General features: G+C 40.7%; 1 protein-coding gene across 2 annotated transcripts in view; it reads left to right on the forward strand.

Annotated features, from left to right (window-relative positions):
• ANO6 (anoctamin 6) overlaps positions 1-26396 on the forward strand; it is an 85212-nt gene that overhangs the window by 14878 nt on the left and 43938 nt on the right. For both annotated transcript variants that reach the window (XM_075274330.1, XM_075274332.1), the window contains exons 3-5: positions 599-736; positions 22922-22987; positions 24170-24448. In XM_075274330.1, the coding sequence (XP_075130431.1) occupies positions 599-736; positions 22922-22987; positions 24170-24448 (483 nt within the window). The remainder of the gene's footprint in view (positions 1-598; positions 737-22921; positions 22988-24169; positions 24449-26396) is intronic.

Raw genomic sequence — 26396 nt, forward strand, 5'->3', positions numbered from 1 at the left:
GCATTGCAATTGCAGTAAAATGTCTGTGGTTCTTTCACAGCCCTGCAACTTTAGAAGTCTTATGGCTTACTTCTACTTTCTTGAAAAATTCTGATGTATTTATGCGACTTATCAAAACTTTCCTGTAATTGGCAACACTGTAAACCTAATTCTGTGCAGGTTGTCTCTGTAACCTATTTGTTCGCCCCTTGTTCCCCCCCCCCCCCTTTTTGCTTTGTGCCTACTAAGGATAACCTGAATCATCCGGCATAGACATTATTTTATAAAAGTTCAGGATTTAACAGACATTTAAATTCCTACAATCTTATTTTGTTAGGATTCTGGTTTTTACCCAAAGATTATAAATAATACCAAGTTATTTTTACATTGTAGAGGTCAGGATGTGATATCTTTCCCAACCTTGTGTGTTGAGTTCCTGTTTTTCTCATTGGTGTGGCTCTTATATAGAGGGTTAGCAGAAACTGCTATGGAAAATAGTGTAACTTTCCAATATTATGTTGGATAGCCAGAGAGATAAAGAAATAAAGTAGGTATATATTGCAGGTATCTTGATGTGTTTTAGTTTCACAGTTTTTTTTTTTTTTTTTCACAATCCTAGGTAGAGTTTAATCAGAACTCTGAATCCTTATACTTCAACGACGATCAAAGGAGAATTGATTATATTTTAGTTTATGAAGACGAGACTCTGAAGGAGCAGACCAAGAGTACAAAAAAAACCCTGTTCCTAAAACAGAAGGTACGTTATGTTTTGGGTAAAATTGATTTTCAACAGATGTCAAAGTAATTAACCAGTACAAGATAGGGGGCTTTTCTCTCCCTATCATTATGTCTTTGGAGTATGGGAGGAAATCCACGCAAACATGGGGAGAACAAACATACAAACTCCTTTCAGATGTTGTCCTTGGTAGGAATTGAACTCAGGACCCCAGTGCTGCAAGGTTACAGTGCTAACCACTGAGCCACTGTACTGCCGAGATAGGGGACTGTTTTTTCCCAGCTAATGATCAGATGTCTTTTCAGAATTTTAGATGGCCGGTGGTTTCAAATAGATAGATTGTTTTACTCACTTATGCAAATAATTTTTGCAATTTTATTTGCAAAGCACATGGAGATTTGCAGAGCAGGGAAGTCAGTGGATGCCATACAAGTACTTATCCCAAGGATCAGAGAAGGATCAGTTTTTATGGGAAGCCAATTTACCACACAGTATATTTTTGGCATGTGGGACAAAACTGGAGTTAGGCTGGATTCACACCAGCGCTATGTATCTGTTGGGGAATTTTGTTCCCCATTCCGCTTGAAAAATTAATTTTTTAGGCGGAAACCCTGAGTACAATATAAACATGACCTGCATTCTGCCTCCTCGCCTCAGGTACTCACCTTCTTTGAAAATGAATCCTGACGCAGTGCACTTGTGTAGTTCTAAGGAGCACTGAGTATGCATCTGTTCAGTATGCTCATTCATAAAGAAAGCGCAGTGAAAAGGATTCTTTTTCAAAGAAGGGGCATATCTCAGACTAGGAGGAGGTGGAATTCAGGCCATGACGATGCTGTACTTGGAGCACAGAGCTAATGTCCCATGAGCTCCGTGAGCTGAATTAGCATATCAGTAAAATTATTCAAAAACGTCTGACAGGAACAGAAGCAGGAAGGTATGACTAGAATAGCCTTTCTAGAGGCTATTCCAACATGTGCTTATTGAAAAATACATAGCTCCAATGATAGATTCCCTTTAACAGAAGGGAAACGTCTAAGAGCTTTCTTTATGTTTTCCATTCCTTTTCAATGCATTCCTGTCTTTGGCTTTAAAAAAAAAAAAAACACAGCAAAATATGCAACAAAAAAATGCTACATTTCCACAACTCGGGGCCTTAGGCCGGAGCCCCACTGGCCGGAAACGCCACGATGGAAACATCGCAGTAAAAATCTTGGCGTTTTACAGTACTTGCAAAGTGGATGGGATTCATGCAAATCCCATGCCTACTTTGCGGAAAAAATCGTTGCGTTTTTGAAAATCGCAGCATGTCAATTATATTTACGGAAACGCTGACAGCTTTCCTATAGATATAATTGTAACAGAAAGTCCGCGGAGGAAAGCTCTATGAACTTTCTGTTGAAAGCGCTGCGGGTAGAACAGTATTTGCAAAGTGGATGGGATTCATGCGAATTCCATGCCCACTTTATGCAAAAAATCGCAGCACGGACATGAAAATCACAGCATGTCAATTATATCTACGAAAGCGCCGACGGCTTTCCTATACATATAATTGTAACAGAAAGTCCGCGGAGGAAAACTCTGTGAACTTTCTGTTGAAAGTTCGGAAAGCGCTGCAGGAAGAAACGCAATGCGTTCACGCCGGGGTTCATCCCGCAGCACTTTAGGGCTGCTTTTCCACCCAGTGGGGCCTTAGCCTTAGGCTTGAATTGTTTAGCCTTTCTGTAGTAGTCATTTAACCACTTCCAGACTGCCCATAAACTATATACGTCCGGATAGTGGCACAAAATCATGCAGCTGCTGAAACAAGGAACTGGCTGTAACTTCAGCCAGAAGTCCCAGTAGGAAGGCAGAGAAGGTTCATTACCTTCCATGCCTTCCCAATCACTGTGTATACAGCACTCAATGAGCGCTGTATACACAGCTATGGGTGCCGCCATGATGCGGCTTCCCTCTGACCCGCGGACATGTGATCCACTAAGATCAGAGTCTGTAAGAGCTGCTGGGTCCTACAGGACCCATATCAGCTCTATAAGTCCTGTAGTTAGGTACAGGAGGCTGTATTGCTCCTGCTACTAGGGCTAAATGTACAGCCCCAGTTACAGGGAAAATCGGCCTCCCCCACAAAAGAAACAGTGATTAGATGTCTCCAAAGGTCTATTATGACCTTATGGGGACACAATGTGAAAAATTCTTTTAAAAACAGTAATAAAATAATTAAACAAATAAATAAAATAATACATTGAAAACACACCCTTATACAAAAGAAAATTTGCCGTAATGGAGAGGAAAAACTATTTTAAAAAGCACTTTGTGCTATTAAATTTAAAAAAAAGTGAAAAACACCCTTTTTCCCTCCTCTTTTGTTTATATCTTCCCAGATATAAAAAAAATAAAAAAAAAAAAATTTAAAAGCCATGCAAAAATAAAAACAACATAAAAATAAAGCCCTATGTGTCACCGAAAAAAGACACAGAAATTAGTTGAATACCCCAAATGTTACATGGGGCCTTAGCCTAAACGGGTTTTCAGGCTTAAATATATTGTGGATCTTAGAGATAGGTCATCGATATCTGACCAAGTTTAGCAGTGCTTCTGGCTCCATTCTCTCTGTTCCTTCTAGCTCCATTAGCTGCTGTGGTCCGTGGGACTTCTGGGCATCGGATGCCCACCAATTATATTATCTGCTTTTGGTTCTCTATTTAGATTTTACTCCGTGCACACTACATTGTATCTTGGGTACAAAGCAAAAAAAATGCAGTTCTATAGTCATGCCTCATTTAGTAAAAGCCATATGTGCTAAGCCTTTCCTACTTTCATCAGCAGACAGATGCATTGAGGTGGCTGCCCAGTATCTTATATAACTGTAGTGAAAGATGATCAATGAACCTAGGGCCTATTACGACAAATCTGGGTGCTGATAGGGCCTTGCTTTTCTGTGTGTACCTGCCAAGGGGAGAGCATATGACCCTCAACATGGAGGAAATTGTAAATTTTTGGTTGTTTTCAAAGATTGTTTTCATTGCCTGGCCATCGCAGTCAGGCTGGTTCATGAAGTCTCCATCTTTCTTGCCCACCACTTTATTTATTTTATGCTTTTATTTGATTGTTTTTAAATGTAGAAGATAAAATGCGTAGACCATTCAATTATTAATAACTGGTAATTAGAAAATATTTAGCATAACTGCTAAGTAGTTCATCTTAGTGAGGCGTTATGGGAATGATTCTCACACTCAGGTCATTTCACTATGTCTTTTATGCTACCAACAGGTTTATATTGTAGAACTGTGGGTGTTTTTGTTTTGTTTTTTGTTAATTCATTTGAGGATTTGGAGACTCTCATAAAAGAGAAAGTTGGGGAACACTATTAGATTTAGTTAGTGGTAGGCATTAATAATGTGCTGTTTCTAAAATCACTTGCTTACAAACAAACGTGTAAAAGTCTTGACCTCTGAGACCTTCGTTCTGTTAGTATCCAGTTCCCAGTCCAAATGAAAGTAAAGTTCCCCAGCATAGAATGAAACTAACTCCCATGTTCCTGAGACTCGCCAAGATCCTTGTGTAATGGAATAAACACGCATCCTACTAGCGGGGGATTTCCTGCTGCAGCAGATGTGTTGGTAGGACGTTCACTTTTTTTATTATGTTTTTTCATACCAAGAAATCTCTTCGGACTTAATGAAGGATTGTACTTAAAATTGTTCTTCTGGCTTTCGGTGTGTAACTAGGCATGTATTAAGTATTTGTTTTTCCTCAAATATAATAATGGAACAAAACACAGCACGATTTTTATTTCACTGTGTCTACTATACACCCATGTTTTTCCAATTTAAACTTCCATGTGTAGTATGTGCGAGTCATGCAGTTTATGGGAATCTTCCAGTTTCACAATTCATTGCAGATGTAAGGTTGATGAGAAAACATTTTCTTACATAATGTATTATATGAGTGATTTAGTTGACCAATGTACTCATTCTGTATCTATATTTTGTACTTTTTTTTTTGTTATAGGTTCCCTGGCTGTTGTCAGCAGTGATGTAACATTTGTGTTAGGTGACCGCGGAAGCAAATCGCAGGCCTAAGCAGTGACCTCTTCACGAAAAGCACGTCACTGTCTGGCTTCATCAGTAACATATTATTTATGAAAAAGGTCACCCTGAGGCTTGTGACTGGCTGCCTCAAATGGGACATAACTGCAGACAATAGCCAGGGGATCTGACAACAGAAGCCACAGCTGGAAACTGCACACTGTACAGTCAATGGAAACTTGATTGTAGTGATAATGATAATAATGGTTATCTGCCAGGGGGAATATGGCAATATCTCCACTTAATGTTCCTACAGAAGGAACAGATTTTAGGAAGAAATATTTTGTTACTATGTACTTAATGTATATTGTCACAAACATTAGGCACCAATTTTTGGGGGGACAATATTGTAACTTTATTGCCAACCTTAGGGACAAAAACTATGCATACCTGTTGAATTTGAGAAAGAAATCCAGTATTACTGCCGTCATGTAAGTTAGTGAGGAAGATGATTATCATCTCAGTGGGAATGTTCTTGGCAGAGAAATATTATTACTTGTTTGATCTCACTTTCCATTATACAATCAACATTGAAATACAACACCAAGAAGTACAAGTCATAAGGTTATGCAACTTTCAAGCACCTAGCTCCATTCTATGGCATGTGGAAGGGATTCTGGGTAAAAAAATATGCAAATCTATTCTCCAGGATGTAATTAGGAGAACAGTGCACTCTGTACGCAGCCCTCTAGAGGGCAGCCTCCTTAACATCATGCATGACTCAGTTACAAAGTCTTTTTAATCATGATGTGGATTTAATTGCCAAATTAGTATTTCTATCCCAAAAGGGACAGATTCCCAGGAAGGGATGTAAAAGTCAACTTGAAAGCAAAGTTACCTACATGAAACCTCAATAAATCCAATTAAAAGGTGTGAGATTATATACCAGTTATCGCCACTTGACGCAAACTGAGAATGTCAAAATCGTTGAATCGAGAGACCTTGGTTTATCACTCTGGCACTATGTGCCTAGGCTGACATGTCAGTGCTGTTATATGTTGCGTGTTCTGGTGGTTCGGCGAACTACACCGATATGTGTGCCCACTTGCTTTTAGTGTTGTATAGCAGTCCTCAGAGAATTATTAACCTCATAGATGGCATGCCATGGTGTAAGTGTATGTATTTCTACACATGGCGCTCATACTCTATAGTGAATAAATTGTGATGTTTTGAATATTTTTTAAATCATTTTCATATCATATGCATATCATTACCATGTCTGTCACTCCTATGATTTCCATAATTCCAAGACTATTTCTTGTTGGTGTTAAAGTTTCAGTGTTGAAGAATGTATTAACCCCTTAAGGACCAGGCCATTTTTTGGTTTCGCATTTTCGTTTTTCCCTCCTCACATTTCAAGAGCCATAACTTTTTCGTTTTTCAGTTCACAGAGTCACATGATGGCTTATTGTTTGCGGGACAAATTGTACTTTGTAATGGCACCATTCAATATGCTGTGCAATGTACTGGGAAGCTGGAAAAAAATTCTGAATGAGGTTCAATTGGAGAAAAAATGCATTTGCGCCATTTTCTTATGGGTTTAATTTTTACAGTGTTCACTGTTTGGTACAAATGACATGTTACCTGTGTTCTACGTGTCAGTACGAACGCGGTGATACCAAATTTATATAGTATTTGAAATGTTTTGATACTTTTAAAAAAATGATAAACTTTGCAAAATAGAAAAAAAATTTTGTGTCATCATGTTCTAACACCTGTAACTTTTTCATATTTCCATGTATGGAGCTGGTTGTGGTGTCTTTTTATGCGGGACAAGATGACGTTTCTATTGATACCATTTGGGGAAAGATCTGATGGTTTGATCACTTTTTATTCAATTTTTTATAGGAGGCAAAGTGTTGAAAAAAAACACTATTTGGCTATTTTTATTTTTTTTGCCGCTACGTTGTTCGCAGTACAGGATAAATGTTTTAATATTCTAATAATTCGGGCATTTTGGAGCGCGGGGATACCTAATATGTTTATGTTTAATGTTCTTTAATTACTTTTATAGCTGATCTAGGGAAAGGGGGGTGATTTGAACTTTTATATTTTTTTAATTTTTTCAATACTTTTAAAAAAAATTTTTTTTTCTTGTTATACATTTATGATCAGACCCCTTAGGTACCTTGAAACCTAGGGGGTCTGATCGCTCATACTATTCACTGCAATACTACAGTGTTGCAGTGAATAGGAAAATCGCAGCACTTCTATTAGACGATGCCTCTGGCATCGTCTAATAGATCTAGTGCAGAGACAAGCCTGGAAGCCTTCAATAGGCTTCTGGCTGTCATAGCAACCGATCACCGCTCTCATGTGACGTTCAGGAGGGCGGCGATCGGCAAAACATGGCGGCGCCCGTGCCGCCGGCGCCGTTTACACACTGCGGTCACGTTTGACCGCAGTGTGTAAAGGGTTAACAGCAGCAATCGGCTCGGGCACCGACCGCTGCTGTTAGTGGCAGGTCCTGGCTGTATGATACAGCCGGCATCTGCCGTGTATGGAGCGAGCTCAGCGTGTGAGCTCGCTCCATACATCCCCATGCGACCCATGACGTACAGTTACGTCATGGGTCGCTAAGGGGTTAAATCAGAGAGAGAGAGGAAGCTAAGCACATACATTTGTAGTTGGTGTGTTCCAGATATTGGACCTACATTAAACTACTGTAATTTATGTACCATATGGAGACAAATCTCCATAGCTAACCTACTGATATAAAATGTTAGCTTGACATGTTAAATTACTTGAATGGTATGTAGCACATTAATTGTTACCTTAAAGGGGTAAATGTTGTTGTTTGTATAATGAAAAGTTCTGCTGTACAATTGACTTATTGTATCAATTCCTCATTGGTTTTCTACATGTCTTGCTGTCATTCTTCATTTGCCTCCAGTGGATAAAAATCAGTCTATGGTCATGTGATGGACACACAGGTACACAGCTCATTACCAGGCAGATGTCTGATTATTGTGCTGTTGTAACAAGCCATGCACCTGTGTGTCCATCACATGACCATGAACTGATTTTTATCCACTGGAAGTAAACAAAAAATGATGGCACGTTACAAATGTTAAAAAAAACATGAGGAATTGATAAAGAAACTATATTGGTAAATTGTACAACTTTTCATTCTACAAACAATAACATTTATTTGACGGTGCTGTCCAAGAATTGGGACAAAATATTCCTTATAACAGGATAGTTCATTAGTATCAGATTGATCAGGGTCCAACATCCAGATCCTGTGCCGATATTAGCTGTTTCTGCTTCTGGAGCCATATACTGCATAAATGGCAGGAAGCAGCTCTGCTTGTATTCAAGTTAATGGGCTGCAGTTCCTTGTTACTACATTGTAAGGACCTCCATACACTGTATACAGCTTTTGTTCCGTACACTGTAGTGGTGCTATTGGAGAAATACAGCTCTGCTCCCATTCACTTGGTATGATAGGTCATATCCATTTTTCCTATGTCTTGGATAACTCCATTACTCCTCTAACATTTGCTAAATCTGTAACATGCAGGGATTTTGAGCACATAAAAATGGCTTCTTTTGCAATAAATAAAAAAAAAAAAAAAAAAAAAATCTGCTTAACTTGACTGCCATACAAATAAATATTAATGTAGATCACACTAAGTATAAAATTTGGTTTACATTTTATAAATGCTTCTGTGTCTACCTATTTCTGTTCCATGCACGGGTGGTCAGTGTTGGTGGTCACACTGCTTCAATAGGTCAGTTCCACTGCCTGGTTTCTCTTTAGGCTGAGTTCACATGGGGTATTTTGGTCTGGATTTTGAGGCGGAATCCGCTTCAAAATCCTGACCAAAAAACGGCTCCCACTGAAATCAATGGGAGCTGGTCAGTTCTTTTTTCCGGGAGCGGTTTGTTCTGTCTCCCGTTAAAAAGAACCGCCTGAAAGAATGAGCATGTTGCATTCGCCTTGCGACATTCAGCTGAAGACACCTCCCTCCCGACTAGGCCCATTCATTTGGGCCTAATCCGGAGCAGAGTGCTGCGACTCAAGTTGCGGCTACTCGTATTTTGGACTGGAATCTGAGGTGGCCTCCGCTTCAAATTCCAGTCCAAAATAACCCATGTGAACCCAGCCTTAATGTGAAGGCTAATCTGTGATGATTTGTGCACTAAACACCTTAAAGGGGCTCTATCACTGTGAAAAGTCATTTTTAACTAATCACATCCTTGCATAGCCTATAAAAATGCTATTCCACACCTACCTTTAGTATGTTGATTGCCTCAGTGGTTTCTGAATGAGCCCGTTTTTATTCATATGCTAATGAGCCTCCAGCCAGCACAGGAAGTTCCCAGCAGCCTCCTCTCTTCTATTATCTTCTATGTGTGTGCAAACAGGAAGGTGAGTCATCAGCAGAAGCAGCAGTCTCCCATAGGAAACAATAGCAAAGTGGGTGCATGATGCATTGTGCACCAGTTTAATTAGCATATGCATAAAAACTGACTTATTCAGAAACCACTGAGGCAATTTACATACTAAAGGTAGGTGTGGAATAGACTTTCTAAAGCCTATGCAAGGATGTGATTAGTTAAAAATGACTTTTCCCAGTGATAGAGCCCCTTTAAGTGACATACTGAGGAGAAGTTAAAATAACACCTGATGGGCCATAACAAGTGTATAACAACAACATCTAGACCCAAGAGCATTTCCTTGATGATTCCAGTAGAAAATCTGGTGTAGCATAGTAAGGGGGCGTTCACACTACCGTCTGTGTCCAACAGGTAGTGTCCGCTCCTAGTGTCCGTTCAAAATCTCGCACGGACATTAGGAGCGGACACTAGCTGTGTCCGTGACACTTGTCATTTATTTAAATGGCGATCAGGTAAGTTCTTTTGCACTCCGTGCCCCTCCTTCACTGTCTGCTTGAAAAGTCGGACATCTTTACAAGCGGACAGTGAAGGAAGGGCACGGAGTGCAAAAGAACGTACCTGATCGCCATTTAAATAAATGACAAGTGTCACGGACACAGCTAGTGTCCGCTCCTAATGTCCGCGCGAGATTTTCAACGGACACTAGGAGCGGACACTACCTGTCGGACACAGACGGTAGTGTGAACGCCCCCTAAATGAATATGTAATTTTGGGATATTCCCCATTACATGTAAAGAGGTCCATTTAATTCTGTTTGTTGTATAATAATCTTAATAATTAATATTAATTTTATTTTTATAGCACCAACATATTCTGCAGCACTTTACAAATCAGACGGTACATTGACAGTATTTGACATTACAAAGTGACAATATCAAACAAATGGAATAAGGGCCCTGCTATAGTACTAATGTTTTAGAAATCCTTCCAAATATGTTTCCTTTTTGATTACTGGTAACATAATGCCAGTGTAGTGGTAGTTACTTCTAAGGACTGCATAAAAAGAAAAAACCCACACATTCTTCTTATCTGAGGTTGTAGCTTGTGTTTCCACAGACGTATCCTGTAAAACTCTGCTTTCTCACAACTTGAGAAAATATCTCGCTGAGTGATGTGGTTGCCAACCATGAATATATTTAGCTTTAATTATAACACTGTTCTTATATTGTGGTGTAGAGCAGAATACTATGGAGGGTTATGTTGCTCTTGGTTAGTGTCTCAGTAGTATAATTAAGCTGGCCAAAGGGTTGTATCTTTACTTCCAAGTGAAGTAAATTATGCACTTGCCACCTGTTACTATCTTTCAGACAGGGCTCTTCTACTTTATAATATAGATTGTAGATATACATAGAATTAAATGTAAGGCTCTGTTCACATCATGTTAAGAGCCTTCCATTAGAGCTATGTGTTGGTAGAATCTCCCAAAGTGCACCATTTGCTGCTGTAAACATGGAATGACAAGGGAACTGACTGTAATTTTGCTTGTTTCCCTGAGTCCCTCAATGTAACAGCCATAATTTCTCTATATTTTCGCAACCTTATTTTTTCACTTTCAAATTATTGTTTTGCTCCCATGACTAAAAGATATTTTTTTTATTCACTGTTCGCTGCCTCGGGGTCATATTTGACGCAGACCTTTCCTTCACCCCTCATATTGAATCACTCGCACGTTCATGTCACCTCCACCTCAAAAACATCTCCAGAATACGCCCTTTCCTTACCAGAGATACACTAAAGACACTTATTGTCTCTCTGATTCATTCTCGCCTTGACTACTGTAACTCCTTACTAATCGGTCTTCCCCTCACTAAACTCTCCCCTCTACAATCTATTCTGAATGCAGCTGCCAGGCTCATCTATCAGGCTAGACGCTACAGCGATGCCTCTGGTCTGTGCCAGTCACTACATTGGCTGCCTATTCATTATAGAATAAAATATAAAGTTATTACTCTCATCCACAAGGCTCTCCATAATGCCGCACCTCCCTACATTTCTTCCCTCATCTCTGTCTACTGCCCAACCCGTGTTCTCTGCTCACTCAATGATCTAACACTTACATCCTCTATTATCAGAACCTCCCACGCTCGTATACAAGACTTCTCCCGAGCTGCACCACTTCTCTGGAATGCTCTACCCCGGACAATAAGATTAACTCCCAACTTCTACAGTTTCAAACGCAAACTAAAGACGCATCTTTTCAGACAAGCCTATCACAATTCCTAATGCACAAAATTGTCTGAACACTGTATAAGCAATGCCGCCCCTGTTACCTCTTGTCACCCCCTCTACCTCATAGATTGTAAGCTCTTTTGAGCAGGGCCCTCAGTCCCATTGTGTGAAATGACGTTCTTTGTTATGTATGTCTGTATCTGAACCCTATAAATTGTACAGTGCTGCGGAATATGTTGGCGCTATATAAATAAAATGTATTATTATTATTATTATTATTTATTCACTGTCAAAATAATCCTCTGAAATAATTGTAGTATATTGTCTAAATGAAGGTACATTTACACTTAACCTAATTTGTTATACAATTATCTCTAATCTCTTCTTGAATGTTTGAAGGGAGTTCCTTTAACAGTATGGTAGGAACAAGTCAGCTTTTTTTTTTTTGTGAATGTCCACTAAAAATTTTTTACACGTTACAATCAATATTCTTGACACCTAGGACCCCCAAAGATTAGCTGTTTACAGCTCCACTTCCTGAGTGGCGCTACTGCTTCACTGGTCATATGACATTACGGTCATCGGTGACATGGCCTGATCACAGCTCAGTCCTCAATCCAATCAAATGAATGGGCAAAACTGTGATGCTAAGCATAGCCACTGTACAGATAGACGGCGCTGTGCTTGGTAAGTACTGTAGAGGCTTCGGTTCTCACCCAAACACCGCAACCTTTTCAAACAGCTGATAGTCAGCTATCTGACACCCGGAACTTAGCTTTTCTTTAATTGGTGACCTACCCTTAGGATAGGTTGTCAAATATTTAGCCTGTAAAACAACTTTAAATTCTTTTTATTCTCTTCAGTGCTTTCGTGTTTGATTTTTAGTTGTGATTCATTACAGTGCTGTGATCATTGACACTGAGTAGAGTTTAGCTATAGTTATAATAAATTACACTGTTTAAATAAACAATCTGAACCTTCAAGTTTCCATTGGTCCATACGCGTCATGTGATCATGTGTATTTGGATATCAGTGAAAAACCTGCGATTGGTTGTTATGGAAACCTGGAGTAAAGCTGTGTGCATGTGGAGACTAGGCGCCTGTGAATTTCCATTGGCAGGCAAGAGACGTGACAGATTTTGAATAAGCTGCAGCCCAGGTGTGGGTCATAAACTTATTACTGGGCCATAAATGGCTGCTGAGCCTGCACTTCAGGGCAGATCCTGGGAGGAGAGGAAATGACTTGGTCTGTCCTAACACTGAGAGCTTTGTGTACAGTACAGTGTTGTTTTGGTTTATTCATGTGGTTGTTAGTAAGCCACACATACAGCATTTTCTGTTTAGTTAGCATTCAGACGAGCAGGTTTTGTTTTGCCTTTTGGCCTGAAGTTAAGGATGTATTATATTTTGCTTATCCTGTGCCTGACGTAAAGGTTTATTTATTTTGCTGGGGTTTTTTTTGGTTTTTTTTTAAACAAACCAGTTTTGCTACAAGAGTTGTGTTCCTATCTTTGACTGCACCACTGCTTCTACCAAGCTACCTTCCCCACAATATATATATATATAATCTCTTCTTGACTTGCAGGGGGTATTGCAATGTATTAAACGGGGCTTCTCAATTATTTTCTATGCTTACCTCCTGAATTTAGGTGCCAACCTCAGCAGTATCAAATGAATATCACAATGCAGTATGAATAATACTGTCTAGCTACATATACCACATTGTAGCACCACATACCTCTCCAGCAGCACCAAACTGATACCACAATGCAGCATAAAATACTTCTCCAGACCCGCCAAAAATACCACCATGCAGCACCAAGTACAACAGTGTTGTACAAATTACTTATTCATAAGTACCAAACTCAACCATACAGACCGTGCCAGACAAATGCTATTGTTCAGCAGCACAGGCAGCAAGCCTCACAGTTTGAGAAGCCCTGGTGTGAAACACAATTTCTGCATAATCGAGAATCTATGCCTATTCTGATTGGCTGCTGTGTAAAATGGTTATAAAGTATACTGTAGCTTGCCAAACCACCAATGAGAAACAGATAAACATTATGCACATGTATGAGCCTTAGTAAAAGAGAGAATCAGGTAGTGTTTGGTTAAAACGGAGATGGACAAATGTCAGAAACTAACCAAAAGAAAATCAGCATTGACACTTTGTGTGTGTTTATTTGGTTGTTTTTTTAGTTGACTATTGACCTGACAATTCAAATAAAGATTAGAGGTTAGTTAAGTTGTGAATCATGGGTTAGCAAGTTGGGCATATAGGTAAATTCAGACAGTATACTGCAATATCTACAGATACCTGTACCAAGGTAGGGTAGTCATGTGGACTAAATAATTACTTTAAAGTGGTCAGCCACAATATTTATGTACTATGTTTGGCTGTAAGGTGTGTGCTGTTATACGTCATAGTCTTCATTCATTTGCAACACAAAGTGGTTCTATGGAAATAGGGCAAAACTGGTTTACCTACTTTCTTAAAATTACTTTGTATATGCCCTTAAGTCGTCTTATAAATAGTTTAATCTCTTGAACATTTTTGTTGTTATATTATTGGCAGTAATAATATAAATTATTCCAGCACTCAATATTATGCAAAATAAGTACTCCAAAAATAACCTGTGACTTTTGGTCTCATTGGACCTTTCATCAGATATCTGTAAGGGTATATACAGACATAATAAGATAATACAGAAGATCAACATAAGTTTTTATATGTCCAGATGCGCCTGCCTAGAGTGTGGCTGCATGTGTTTACAGCTGCTGAAACTAAACTGATCTTTCTCTATCCCGTCCTTTTTTTCTTCACTTTTTTTCTATTACTATAAGGAGTATTAGTATAAGAACTTACCATGGGCTGGAATTTGATGCAGAAACTCTTATAAAGAAATCCTTTTTGAGCCTTTTTGTCTGAAGCATGCCTCCACACAGACAAGGAAGACTGGTTTACACTAAGGAGACACTATTACACCTTAGAAGCATGCTGCAGGACAAGCTGGACAAGCATGCTCTTACCATCCCCCACGAACTAATAAGGAGACGCAGAAAACGCAGAAAACGCGGAAAACGAGCCGGCATACTGAGACGCGAAGGAAGAAAACGCAAAAAGCATGTGATCCCGTCCATCATTATGGGGAATGTGAGATCAATTGTGAATAAGATGGATGAACTGACAGCACTGACCAGACATCAACAGGAGTTTCGTGAGTGCAGTATGATGCTGTTTACAGAGACTTGGCTTACTGAAATCACTCCGGACATACTTGCCTCCGTGGAGGGCTTCAAACTTCTTCGGGCGGACAGAACACTGGAGAGCGGTAAGCGAATAGGCGGAGGAATTGCAATATTTGTCAATGAGAGATGGTGTAATCCAGGACATATTGTGGTTAAGAAACAATTGTGTGGAAAGGATATTGAACTGCTAGCCGTGGGCATGAGACCTTTTTACCTGCCAAGGGAACTATCACATGTTATTGTACTAGCTGCCTATGTCCCCCCCCTCTGCTAAAGCTGACGCTGCCTGTGAAGTCCTCCATGCTGTTGTGAGTGAGCTGCAATCATCTCACCCCCATGCCCTGCTCCTAGTGTCTGGAGACTTCAACCATGTCTCAGCATCCACTCTACCAGGCTTCACACAGTATGTAACCTGCCATACAAGAGACAACAAGACGCTGGACTTGCTCTTTGCCAATGTAAGGGATGCATATAACTCATCTGCCCTACCACCCCTAGGCAGATCAGATCACAACCTGGTACATCTGCGACCCACATACATTCCACTGGTGCGCAGAGAACCGGCGGTTACCCGTACCGTGAAGATTTGGTCAGAGGGAAGTGTCGAGTCTCTAAGGGACTGCTTTGATATAACTTTATGGGAAGTGTTTCAAGACTCATTTCCAGAGGACATTGAGGGACTCACACACTGCATAACGGACTACATTAATTTCTGTGTGGACAGCACGGTACCAACTAGGAAGGTGAGGTGTTTCTCCAATAACAAACCATGGATTAACTCTGAGATTAAAACTCTCCTCAAGCAAAAAAAAGAGAATTTTTAGGTCTGGGGACAAAGATGGCCTGGGGGCGGTTCAGAAACAGCTGAGACAATTGATCAGGGAAGGGAAAGCCAACTACAGACGGAAGATGGAGCTACAGATGGGGGAGGGTAGAATCTCTGAGGTGTGGGACAGCCTTAAGGCAATTTCAGGACACAAGGAAAAGACAAGGCACCGAACAGTAGGGGACAGGAAGTGGCTTAACGAGCTTAATCTATTCTTCAATAGATTCGACTCCAAGCAAATGCTCCCTCCACCAGCATGTCAGCCAACCGCCCTCCCCTCACACACCAAGACCCAACCCCCACCGACCTGCGGTCAACTGCAATCTGACTATCTGATCCTGCAGGAGTCTCAAGTGTGTAAGGAAATGAAGAACATTAGAGCGAACAAAGCAGGGGGACCTGATGGTATAAGTGCAAGAGTTCTTAAAATGTGCAGTGACCAGCTGTGTGGTATTATAACGCACATGTACAATATGAGTCTGAAGCTGGGGGTGGTACCTCAACTGTGGAAAACATCTTGCGTGGTACCAGTCCCAAAGAAACCCAACCCGATGGGCTACAATGACTACCGACCTGTAGCACTGACATCACACCTAATGAAGGTCCTAGAGAGACTGGTCCTGACACACCTACGCCCCCTAGTGAGCTCCGCTCTGGACCCCCTCCAGTTTGCCTACCGGCCAGGCATTGGGGTAGATGACGCCATCATCCACCTTCTTCACAGAGCTCTCTCTCACCTGGAGAAACCCGGGAACACTGTGAGAATAATGTTCTTTGATTTCTCCAGTGCGTTCAACACCATTCAGCCAGGGCTACTGAGGGAGAAGCTGAACCTTGGTGGTGTGGACCATCACCTGTCCAACTGGATCCTAGACTACCTGACAAACCGCCCTCAGTATGTGAGAGCCCAGGACTGTGTGTCTGACACTGTGATCTGTAGTACGGGGGCACCTCAAGGTACAGTTCTTGCCCCATTCCTCTTCACACTGTACACTGCTGACTTCAGGCACAACTCATCCAGCTGTTACTTACAGAAGTACTCCGATGACTCTGCTATAGTCGGCCTTATCACTGATGGCGATGATAGGGAATACAGAGACTTAAACCGGGATTTTGTTGAATGGTGCCAGCAGAACCAGCTCAGGATTAATGCTGGGAAGACCAAGGAGATGGTGGTGGACTTTAGTAAACGGAGAGGTGCTCCGACCCCGGTGGAGATCCAAGGAACATGTATTGAGATAGTCAGGACCTATAAGTACCTGGGCGTGCTCCTCAATAATAAACTAGACTGGGCTGATCACCTGGAGGCGCTGCACAGAAAGGGTCACAGCAGACTCTACCTGCTCAGGAGGCTGAGGGCCTTCGGAGTCCAGGGGACACTTCTTAGGGCCTTCTTCAACTCTGTGGTTGCCTCAGCCATCTTTTTCGGTGTGGCCTGCTGGGGAAGCAGTATATCAACCAGGGACAGAAATAGACTTGACAGGCTGATCAGGAGGGCCAGCTCTGTCCTGGGGAGCCCCTTGGACCCAGTACAGGTGGTGGGTGACAGAAGGATACTGTCTGTGGTGACCTCCATGCGGGAGAACAAATCCCACCCCATGTATGGGACCCTGATGGGACTTGGCAGCACTGTAAGCGACCGTCTGCTTCACCCCAAGTGTGAGAAGGAGCGCTATCGCAGGTCCTTCCTTCCAACCGCGACCAGGCTGTATAATCTACATCAGACCAAACGAAGAGCTCTCCGCACAGAGAACTAATGATTATGAGGATGACCATGAGGTCTTCCTCTTTCTCTTCTGTTTTTCCTTAGCTGCCATGGACTCCTAGTATATCTTCTCTTCTCAGCTTATCTGTGTCTACGTCTGTAACATATTACTCTGTATTATCCTGTATCTGTATTACTATGCTGCTGTAACACGCTGAAATTTCCCCAAGGTGGGACTATTAAAGGATTATCTTATCATATATATATATATATATATATATATATATATATATATATATTTACATAATATGTAATAAAAATAGTATAATTAGTATAAAAACGAGTATATAAATCTGCAAGTGGGTGAACTGTAGAGAGAGCCCAGGGAATAGGGCAATACATGTAAAGTAAACCCCAAAATAGGTGTACATGTATAGTAGTTAGTGCAGTGACAAAATACGGGTTAAAGATCCCTTGCTGCTTACAGTCAACAATAGATGATAGGAGATGAAGTAAACAACAGCAACATGTTATATACATATGGGCTAGAGCCTGTATTGGAGGTCCGGTGTACACTCCTGCATTGTAGATGAATGATTCACTAATGGACAGGAGACACTAACACTGGTTCAGTATCGTAGTCAGAATTCACAAAACCTTTGGAACATTTGAATAAGTCTGTCAATGCAAAATGTTTTCTTGGTTACTAACCACACCTTTATTTGTGTCTATTGTGTTGCAGTAAAACACAGAAACTGAATGACCATACATTTCTGGTACATAGTTTCCAATTTTACTCACTTGTATATGTCTGTGCTCATGGCAGCTGTCCTTTTGTAGGAAAGGCACTGTATATACTAAAGTATAAGCTGAGTTTTTCAGCACAGTTTTTGTGCTGATAAAGCCCCCACTCGGCTTATACTTGAGTCAAGAAAAAAAAAAAAAAAGTTTTTGTTTTTTATGGGGGGGAAGGGTCTATGACCAGCTGCAATAGTAATGTATAGAATCTCCCATAAAATAGTGGGAAAAAAAAGCTTTAGAAAAATAAAATAAGTAAAAGTTCTAAATCACTCCTTTCCCTAGAATACATATAAAAGTAGAAAATTACTTTGAAACATACACATTAGGTATCCCTGTGTCTGAAAGTGTCCGGTCTACTGAATATAGGGTATCTGCAGTGCTCCTGTTCCGTTGGAAAGGGGTTAATAGCAGCACTGCAGATACCCTATATTAAGCCAGACTGAGTTCCAAGTAGGAAGAAAAAACCTCAAGCTCCAGTCCTCAAGCTCAGGGAAGGGGCAGACAGACAACCAAAACACCCCCTCCCGTTGCCCAGCACCCAGCAACTACTGCACCCAAAAACTCCGACCATTTTAATTTTTGAAATTTTCCAGTAGCTGCTGCATTTCCCCCCTAGGCTTATACTCAAGTCAATAAGTTTTCCCAGTTTTTAGTTGTAAAATTAGGGGCCTCGGCTTATATTTGGGTCGGCTTATACTCGAGTATATACGGTAGTCTAGTATTTTTCTTTCTCTTCCATTATCCCTATTTGCAGTTTTGTAGAGGTTTCTTAAATATCAAAGAGTCTTATGATTCTAATTATTAATGGCTGTTTTATTGGTAGTTGTTCAGTAATTCTATTTATTTATTTATTTATTTAATGTAAGAACTATTTCCCATATTTGGCATATGGTAGGCCTCTAATTTTTTTCTATGTATCTATCAATTTCTCAACACTTCAGTTTATTACAACATAGTTGCCTTTTTTGTCACCGACATGCAGAGTATTGTAATATCCTTCAAGATTGCCAAAACAATATGATCACTGCATAATTGACAAGATATCCAGTACCCTGATTGCTGTGGGTTTTCCCTATTGACGGGGACCTTGAATACGACCTGTATGTTAACCGTCTGTAAGAATTGTCCTTGGACTATACAGTTCACAGAGCTGGAAGGCCGGCCGCTGTTACTGCAGCTCAACTCCCATAGTTGTCAATGGGATTTGAGCTACAAGGGTGCATTCACACGGAGGAAAATGGTGCTGAATTTGATGTGGAATCCGCTAGCAGAAAAAGCAACCTATTGAAGTCAAAGGGAGGCCTTTTTTTCAGCGCTGAATCTGACATGGATTCCACACCAAACTCAGCACCATTTTCCTCCGTTTGAATGCACCCTAATGGTGTCTGGATATGCACTTTATAGTAGGATCGACCACATCATTGACCAGCTGATCAATGCAGGGGTTAGCTATCAGTCCCTTGCTGAACAGATATTTATGGCCTACGCTAAGTAAGATTTTTGCTTGATATAGACCATCATAATCCATTTTACAATCTGCAATATGGTTACAACATCTAGGTGCCCCACAGTTTTACAACACTGAAGTTAAATCACAATAGAACCCTAGGGACCCAGACCACTTGTTGTGCCTGTAGTATGGATCCTAAAATATGGTAGTATTACACTCATGTGTATCTGGCCTTGTACAGAAGAACAAGAAACACATTTCAGTAAACTATTTGGCTATGTGCAATATTTGTCACTTTAATTTATTATAAAATCCCTTTCATTTCATATCCACTGGCTAACACGGTACAAGGATATATATTTTTTCTTTTACAAAATGGATGATACCAGAATCTACCGGATATTTATGGACCTAAAGACACTTCTGAAGAAACGGGCACAACTGGACAGCGACATCTTCTTCCTATCCAAATGCAAAAAAGAGAAATTAATTCCCAAAGGACTCTGGCTCAAAAATCCTATCCTACACACCTATAATACTCACTATGCACGAAACTTATGTCACAGGACTTCAGAGCGACTGAGGAACCATCTTATACATCATTTGTACAGCGTCAAGAGAAAAACCAAATGGGGATTGAAACAGATTGGAACAACATTGATGAAAACTCAAGGAGAATGTTGCAACAATACTACGAGAAACTGTGGACATCTCTAATTCACAGTAAACAAAAGAAACTCCACAGACTGAGACTTGCTGCAGGAGTCTATAAGAATACACACAGAGCAAAAGCTATACCTAACAAACGGGACCATCACTCACACTCAGATTTGGAAACACCGAACTGTGTGATCAATCTCTCTACTTATGAACCCACTGAAGCAGAATTTGGGGTACTCTCCAGGGGACTCTCATTTTGTCCGTCAAAAACCGTGGACAAAATAGAACTGTGCAGTGACATGGAGGATTTTTTCAGGAGACTGCGCCTGAGGGAATATTTTCATGACACGGATGACACAGAGGGAACCCAATCTACTCATACAGAGGGTCCAACCTTTGTAAAAAAGGAGACATCTGATTGGACTCCTCCCAATGGACGCAATATCCATCTTGATAATTACATAGACTGTTTTAGACACATGGTCAAATCAACTATACTGGATACAAATAAAGCACTGCCATCTAACATCACTGCCCAGGAAAGAAGGGCCATAAAATCTCTGAGAAATAATAACGACATCATCATTAAACTAGCGGACAAGGGTGGCGCTATAGTCATAATGAACACATCAGACTACATACAGGAAGCACACAGACAACTGAATGACACACACTACTACTCCAAGTTGGATTCAGACCCCACAGTGGAATACTCCAAAAAACTAAAAACGGTGATCTCCGGTCTATCTGATGGAGCCAAAGGCCTAAGCAGCCTCATACCAGCAAGTCCAAGGACAGGGACTTTTTATATGCTTCCAAAACTGCACAAACCTGGGAACCCAGGGAGACCGATCATCTCATGTGTTGGGACTCTTACTGAACAGATCTCTGGATGGGTGGAGGGCATCCTCAAACCTTTAGTGAAAGATACAGCCAGCTACCTACAGGATACTACAGACCTATTAAATAAACTATCTACTATAGGTCCCCTTCCAGATGGAACCATCCTGGCCACCATGGATGTAGAATCCTTGTACTCCAACATCCCACATCAGGATAGTGTAAACGCCTGCCAGTTTTTCATGGAAAGACAAGGTATGAATGCTGAAGCTGTGGTGAAACTCACAAAATTCATCCTCACCCACAATTACTTCTCTTTTGGTGACTGCATCTACCTACAGCAGACTGGCACCGCAATGGGGAGCAGAATGGCGCCACAGTACGCTAATCTCTTCATGGCCAAGCTTGAGAGTGACTTCCTCTCCACCTGCACCATCAGACCTCTGGCCTACTACCGATTCATTGACGATATCCTAATCATTTGGACTGGGTCTGAGGAACAGCTGAAAACCTTCCATGAACAATTCAACCAGTTCCATCCCACCATCAACCTGATGCTCAATCACTCCTTCTCAGAAATAAACTTCCTAGACACAGTCATCAAGATACAGGACAACAAAATTGAGACATCACTGTATCGGAAGCCGATTGACCGCCCTACCTACCTAAGATGGGATAGCTTTCATCCGAAACACATAAAGAAATCCATTGTCTACAGCCAAGCCATCAGATACCATCACATATGTTCAGACCCGGTGGACAGAGACAAGCACATTGGGAGCCTCAAAAACACATTCTTGAGGCAGGGTTACCATCCAAGAACAATTGATAACCAAATCACCAGGGCCACCAGAATACCAAGATCGGAGTTATTAAAATACAATACCAAACAGGAGAACACTCGGGTGCCCCTGGTTGTCACATATAACCCCCACCTGGAGACGCTGAGAGGAATTACACGCAAATTACATCCACTACTGCAAAAAGACAACCATCTAAAATCCATATTTCCAGAACCCCCTCTCCTGTGTTACAGACAGCCACCAAACCTCAGGAATATGATTATTAGCAGCTCACTGTCACCTCCAACTAACAAAGGAACATTTCCATGTGGACAGAAGAGGTGCAAAACCTGCCCGCGCATACTGACTACGGACAAAATAAAGATCCCGAACTCTGATCGACACTACAAGATGCCAGGTAACTTCACCTGCAGCACACCTAATGTAGTGTATTTGATATTGTGTACTAAGTGTCCTGAGGGCCTGTATGTAGGTGAGACAGGACAGTCACTTAGGATGAGGATGAACTCACACAGACATACGATTAGAGAGCAAAGAATGGACCTCCCGGTGCCAGAACACTTCTGTAATCAAAATCATAATATGACCCAGGATATGAAGATCCTGGTACTAAGGGGGAATTTCAGAGACAGAAAAGATCGCCTCATATGGGAATTTAAACTTATGAAGACCTTTCGCACTCTCCAACAAGGTTTAAACAGGGCCCAGGGTTTTATGGCCTTTTATAACCACTAGACACCACGTCACTGATCAAAGAAGCCATAAACCCAGAGAACTTTCCTGCGAACTGATATATATGTGTTTTTTTTTTAAACTGTTTATGTTCTGTTTTCCATCTATTTTGCATCTAACACTCCATTTCTCTGTATATATATGCCTACCTTCAGACATTGTGTTATACCATCCTGATGAAGGGACCTTTATAGTAGTCCCGAAAGCTCAAAATATGTCATCAAAAAACTTTTTGAGTTAGCCATTAAAAAAGGTATCAACTACTGAGGACTTCTCTCAGAAAATTTCTTTCATTTCATATCCACTGGCTAACACGGTACAAGGATATATATTTTTTTCTTTTACAAAATCCCTTTAGTAACTTTGTCTTTTCAATGCTGTTACTGTATATTCACTCTCACTTTTAACTCCATAATTTAGTATTAAGTGGTGGTTGTATGCTGGTACTGAAATTCTCCATTCTAATTTCATCTTTGCAGAAAAAGCGTCAGGCCTACGAGTCCAATCTTATAAGAAATGGCTTACAGCTGGAGGCAACAAAATCTGTAAGTTACTAAATTAATTCCTGCCATTTGCTGCATTTCATGCATTAAGTAAGTGTTAGCAAGGACATTTCAGTGTCAGAGTGCTGCGCTAAAAGCCATTTAATGTGTTTCAGGAAAAATTGAAAACCTGTTACTGTTTGTTTGTTCAGAACTGAATAATGATATTTTATGTCTTCCTGTAGAAAAGTTTAACATAATTAAGGACCAAATAATTATGTTGCATTGCAGTTTGGTATTTTAGGTTATGCGCACACTTTGTAGCTTGTTAATGGATTTTATTTTGGAAGGAAATAAATACACTGCAGAATCTCACATACAATAGATATCATAGAGTCTATAGATTTATGACATAGTATCTACTATACATAAAAAATAGTGCATACAGTTATTACATTAAATATGCCATAGAATCTGAGTGTGAATAGAGCCTAAGATGTACAATAAGGCAGTATTCCATTTTTTTTTTTTAAATGTGAATTCAGCGCATTGTCAGCTTTCCAGCAGTATGTAGAACTGTCTGTGCCCAAATTGGTGAAAGGTACTCTTTAATGTGTATGTATTAAGAGGACCTTTCACCACAAGTCCAGCTTTGCATCAATTAGAAGGGCCCTGCTCCACTGATTCCGACAAATGGAATTTATTCTATAGCCCCCACCATTTCCGAGCAATCGATACTATTAGTTTTGGTGTCTGATATTCTATTTATGGTCTGTACTGTTAGGAGGATGGTGTCAGGCAGGAGCAAGCAAGGGGTGTAATTCCCATCTCTGATATTGGCTGCTTGTTACTAGCGAGAAAATTCCAACTGGGTTGGAGTCAGTGGAGCGACACCTACTGAGGATGTAAACAGTTGGTGGAGGTAGTGTAAGGACCTCTTTAAGTTTACTTTATGTAATGGTAATGGATAAACTGTTCATTGGAACACCATGATCGGTGCTCATAGAAACATGTCTTACTTATGGGATCTTTATTTCCTCCCGCTCCATTTCTCCTTCACACACACCCCCTCTGCTACCACCAATTCCTTCCCTCCCTAATTTTCTTTTTCTATTTTAGTTGAGAGAGATTGCTGCGATTGTACACTAAGAATGTTCTGAGTGCACTATGGTATATTTTCTGTAATGATTGCTTTCAATAAAAATACAGTTAAAAAAAACCTAACTGTTTTTAATTCTGATTTAGGTGTCAAATGATGGACTAGTGTTTGTGAAGGTGCACGCACCATGGGAGGTTCTATGCACGTACGCAGAAGTAATGCACATCAAACTGCCTATACAACCCAATGATCTAAAACAGAAACGTTCAGCTTTTAATTGGTTCACAAAGATTTTTAGCGTGAGTGAGGATGTCATCAAGCCAGAACAAGAGTTCTTCACTGCTCCATTTGAACAGGATCGCCTAACTGACTTTTATATAAAGGACAGAGATTCCTTCTTCACTCCAGCTACGCGAAGTCGCATTGTAAGTAAACTTTCAGCAATGTGTGAAAAAATCTATCATTTTTACGATGGTGTATGATTAAAGGGGTATTCCCACCTCGCATACTCACCAGTCCACTCCTGTAAAATCTTCTTTCTTCCTGGTTTCATGCATCATTTGGTGGGCGGGGTTTCACAGGCAACCAGCCGTTTAGCTCCGCCCCCACATTAACATGTAGCTCCGCCCACCCACATTGGACTATGAAGTACAGGCAGCAGCAACTCCATTCTGTGTTACATACAGAGACTGCCTGTCTCTGCCATAATGAACACAATTGAATTAGCTAACCTGATAACTGGGAGAACAGAAGAAATGAAAGCAGCTCCTCTCCCCTATCTGATAGCAGGAAGGTCACGTGGTGTAGACACAGGAATAGCTAGATACACAGGCTCGCTCCCCTGCACTTAGCCCCTCCTCCCTCCCCGCTGAGAGCAGGCAGATACATCAATTGACTTTTGAGCAGATAAGTCAAGGGCTGTGTCAACAATGAATTGAATAAAGTAAGATAGTGGACAAACAAAGCAGTTTTGCTGAAGCAATGTATTTAGGAAAAGTCTTACATCCACATTAACAAGCAGTATAGATAGGATCCTTGTGATGGGACAACCCCTTTAAGCATGGTTGTCTCAGCAACTTATGGAAAGCTCAGCTTAGTAGAGCTTTAAATATTACAGTGGATTAGGGCTCTGTACAACCTCCACTTTACAGCACAAAGGTGTTTCAGCTTCATAGACTTTTTTTAATGGAGTGAATGAGCTGCGTTCAAGCTCTTCCTCACTAGGATTGTGTATTGAGGAATAATAGAGAACTCGGGACCCCTGTCCTTGTGACCAGTGAGTGCAGGTTGTTGGAGCCCAGAGTAATAATATAGCTATCACCTAACCTGTGCTAGTACTCTAAGGGTAAGTTTACACAGGGTTTTTGGATCGGAACCTGAGGCAGAGGCCGCCAGATCCAAGAGCTGGGTAGCCGCAACTGAAAGCCAGTGCACTGCACCGGAATCCAGTCGCCCACTCTGCTCCGGATTAGGCCCAAATAATGGGCCTAGTCTGGAGGAGGGAGTGTCTTCAGGCCGAATCACGAGGCGACTCGGTCTGAAGAATGAACATCTCGCTGCTTTTTTCCGGGAGCCGGAAGAAACGGCTCCCGGAAAAAAGACCTGAGTGGTTCCCATTGAATTCAATGGGAGCTGTCTTTTTGGTCAGGATTTTGAGGCGGATATGTCCTCAAAACCCTGACCAAAAAACCCTGTGTGAACTTACCCTAATAAAGGCAACCTAATATAAAGAAAAGGTCATGGTAGAGTTAGTCCAAAAACAGTCCGAAAGAGTCTAATAAAAATGTAGAGATCTCCTAGTTATATACAGTTATGAGAAAAACAAAGTCAACTTTCTTTTAATTCTATGGTTTTACATATAAGGACATAATAAAAAAAAACTTCTGATACCTAATGGTATGAAAGACTTAACATTAGGTAAATACAACTCAAATGAACAACACACAACCAATTGAAAAGTATCACTATTCATTCAGCAAAAAATAAGCTAAAATGGAAGAGCCATGTGTGAAAAACTAAATACACAATTGAATCACTAGCTCATAGAACCAACCTTAGCCGTGAAATCTTAGTATTGTATCGGGGGTGTGGCAAAAATTTTTGCAATTTGTGTTAATAACCTATCAAACTTCCTTTCAAAAGAAAACAGACTGTAACGTTCCCCTTATCAATGCTCTAACTGAGCATTAACAGGGGAGCTGTCTTTTTGGTCAGGATTTTGAGGCGGATACGGCCTCAAAATCCTGACCAAAAAACTCCATGTGAACTTACCCTTGTACCACCTAGAAAAATGGTATGATTTGGGTTGAGGTTTCTACTTAAGAGTCTACTTTTTTAGATATAACATGGCCAGAAATCCTCTTTAAAAAAGTC

The sequence above is a fragment of the Leptodactylus fuscus genome, chromosome 5 (genome assembly GCF_031893055.1).
Source record: "Leptodactylus fuscus isolate aLepFus1 chromosome 5, aLepFus1.hap2, whole genome shotgun sequence".
NCBI classification, from domain to species: Eukaryota; Metazoa; Chordata; class Amphibia; order Anura; family Leptodactylidae; genus Leptodactylus; species Leptodactylus fuscus.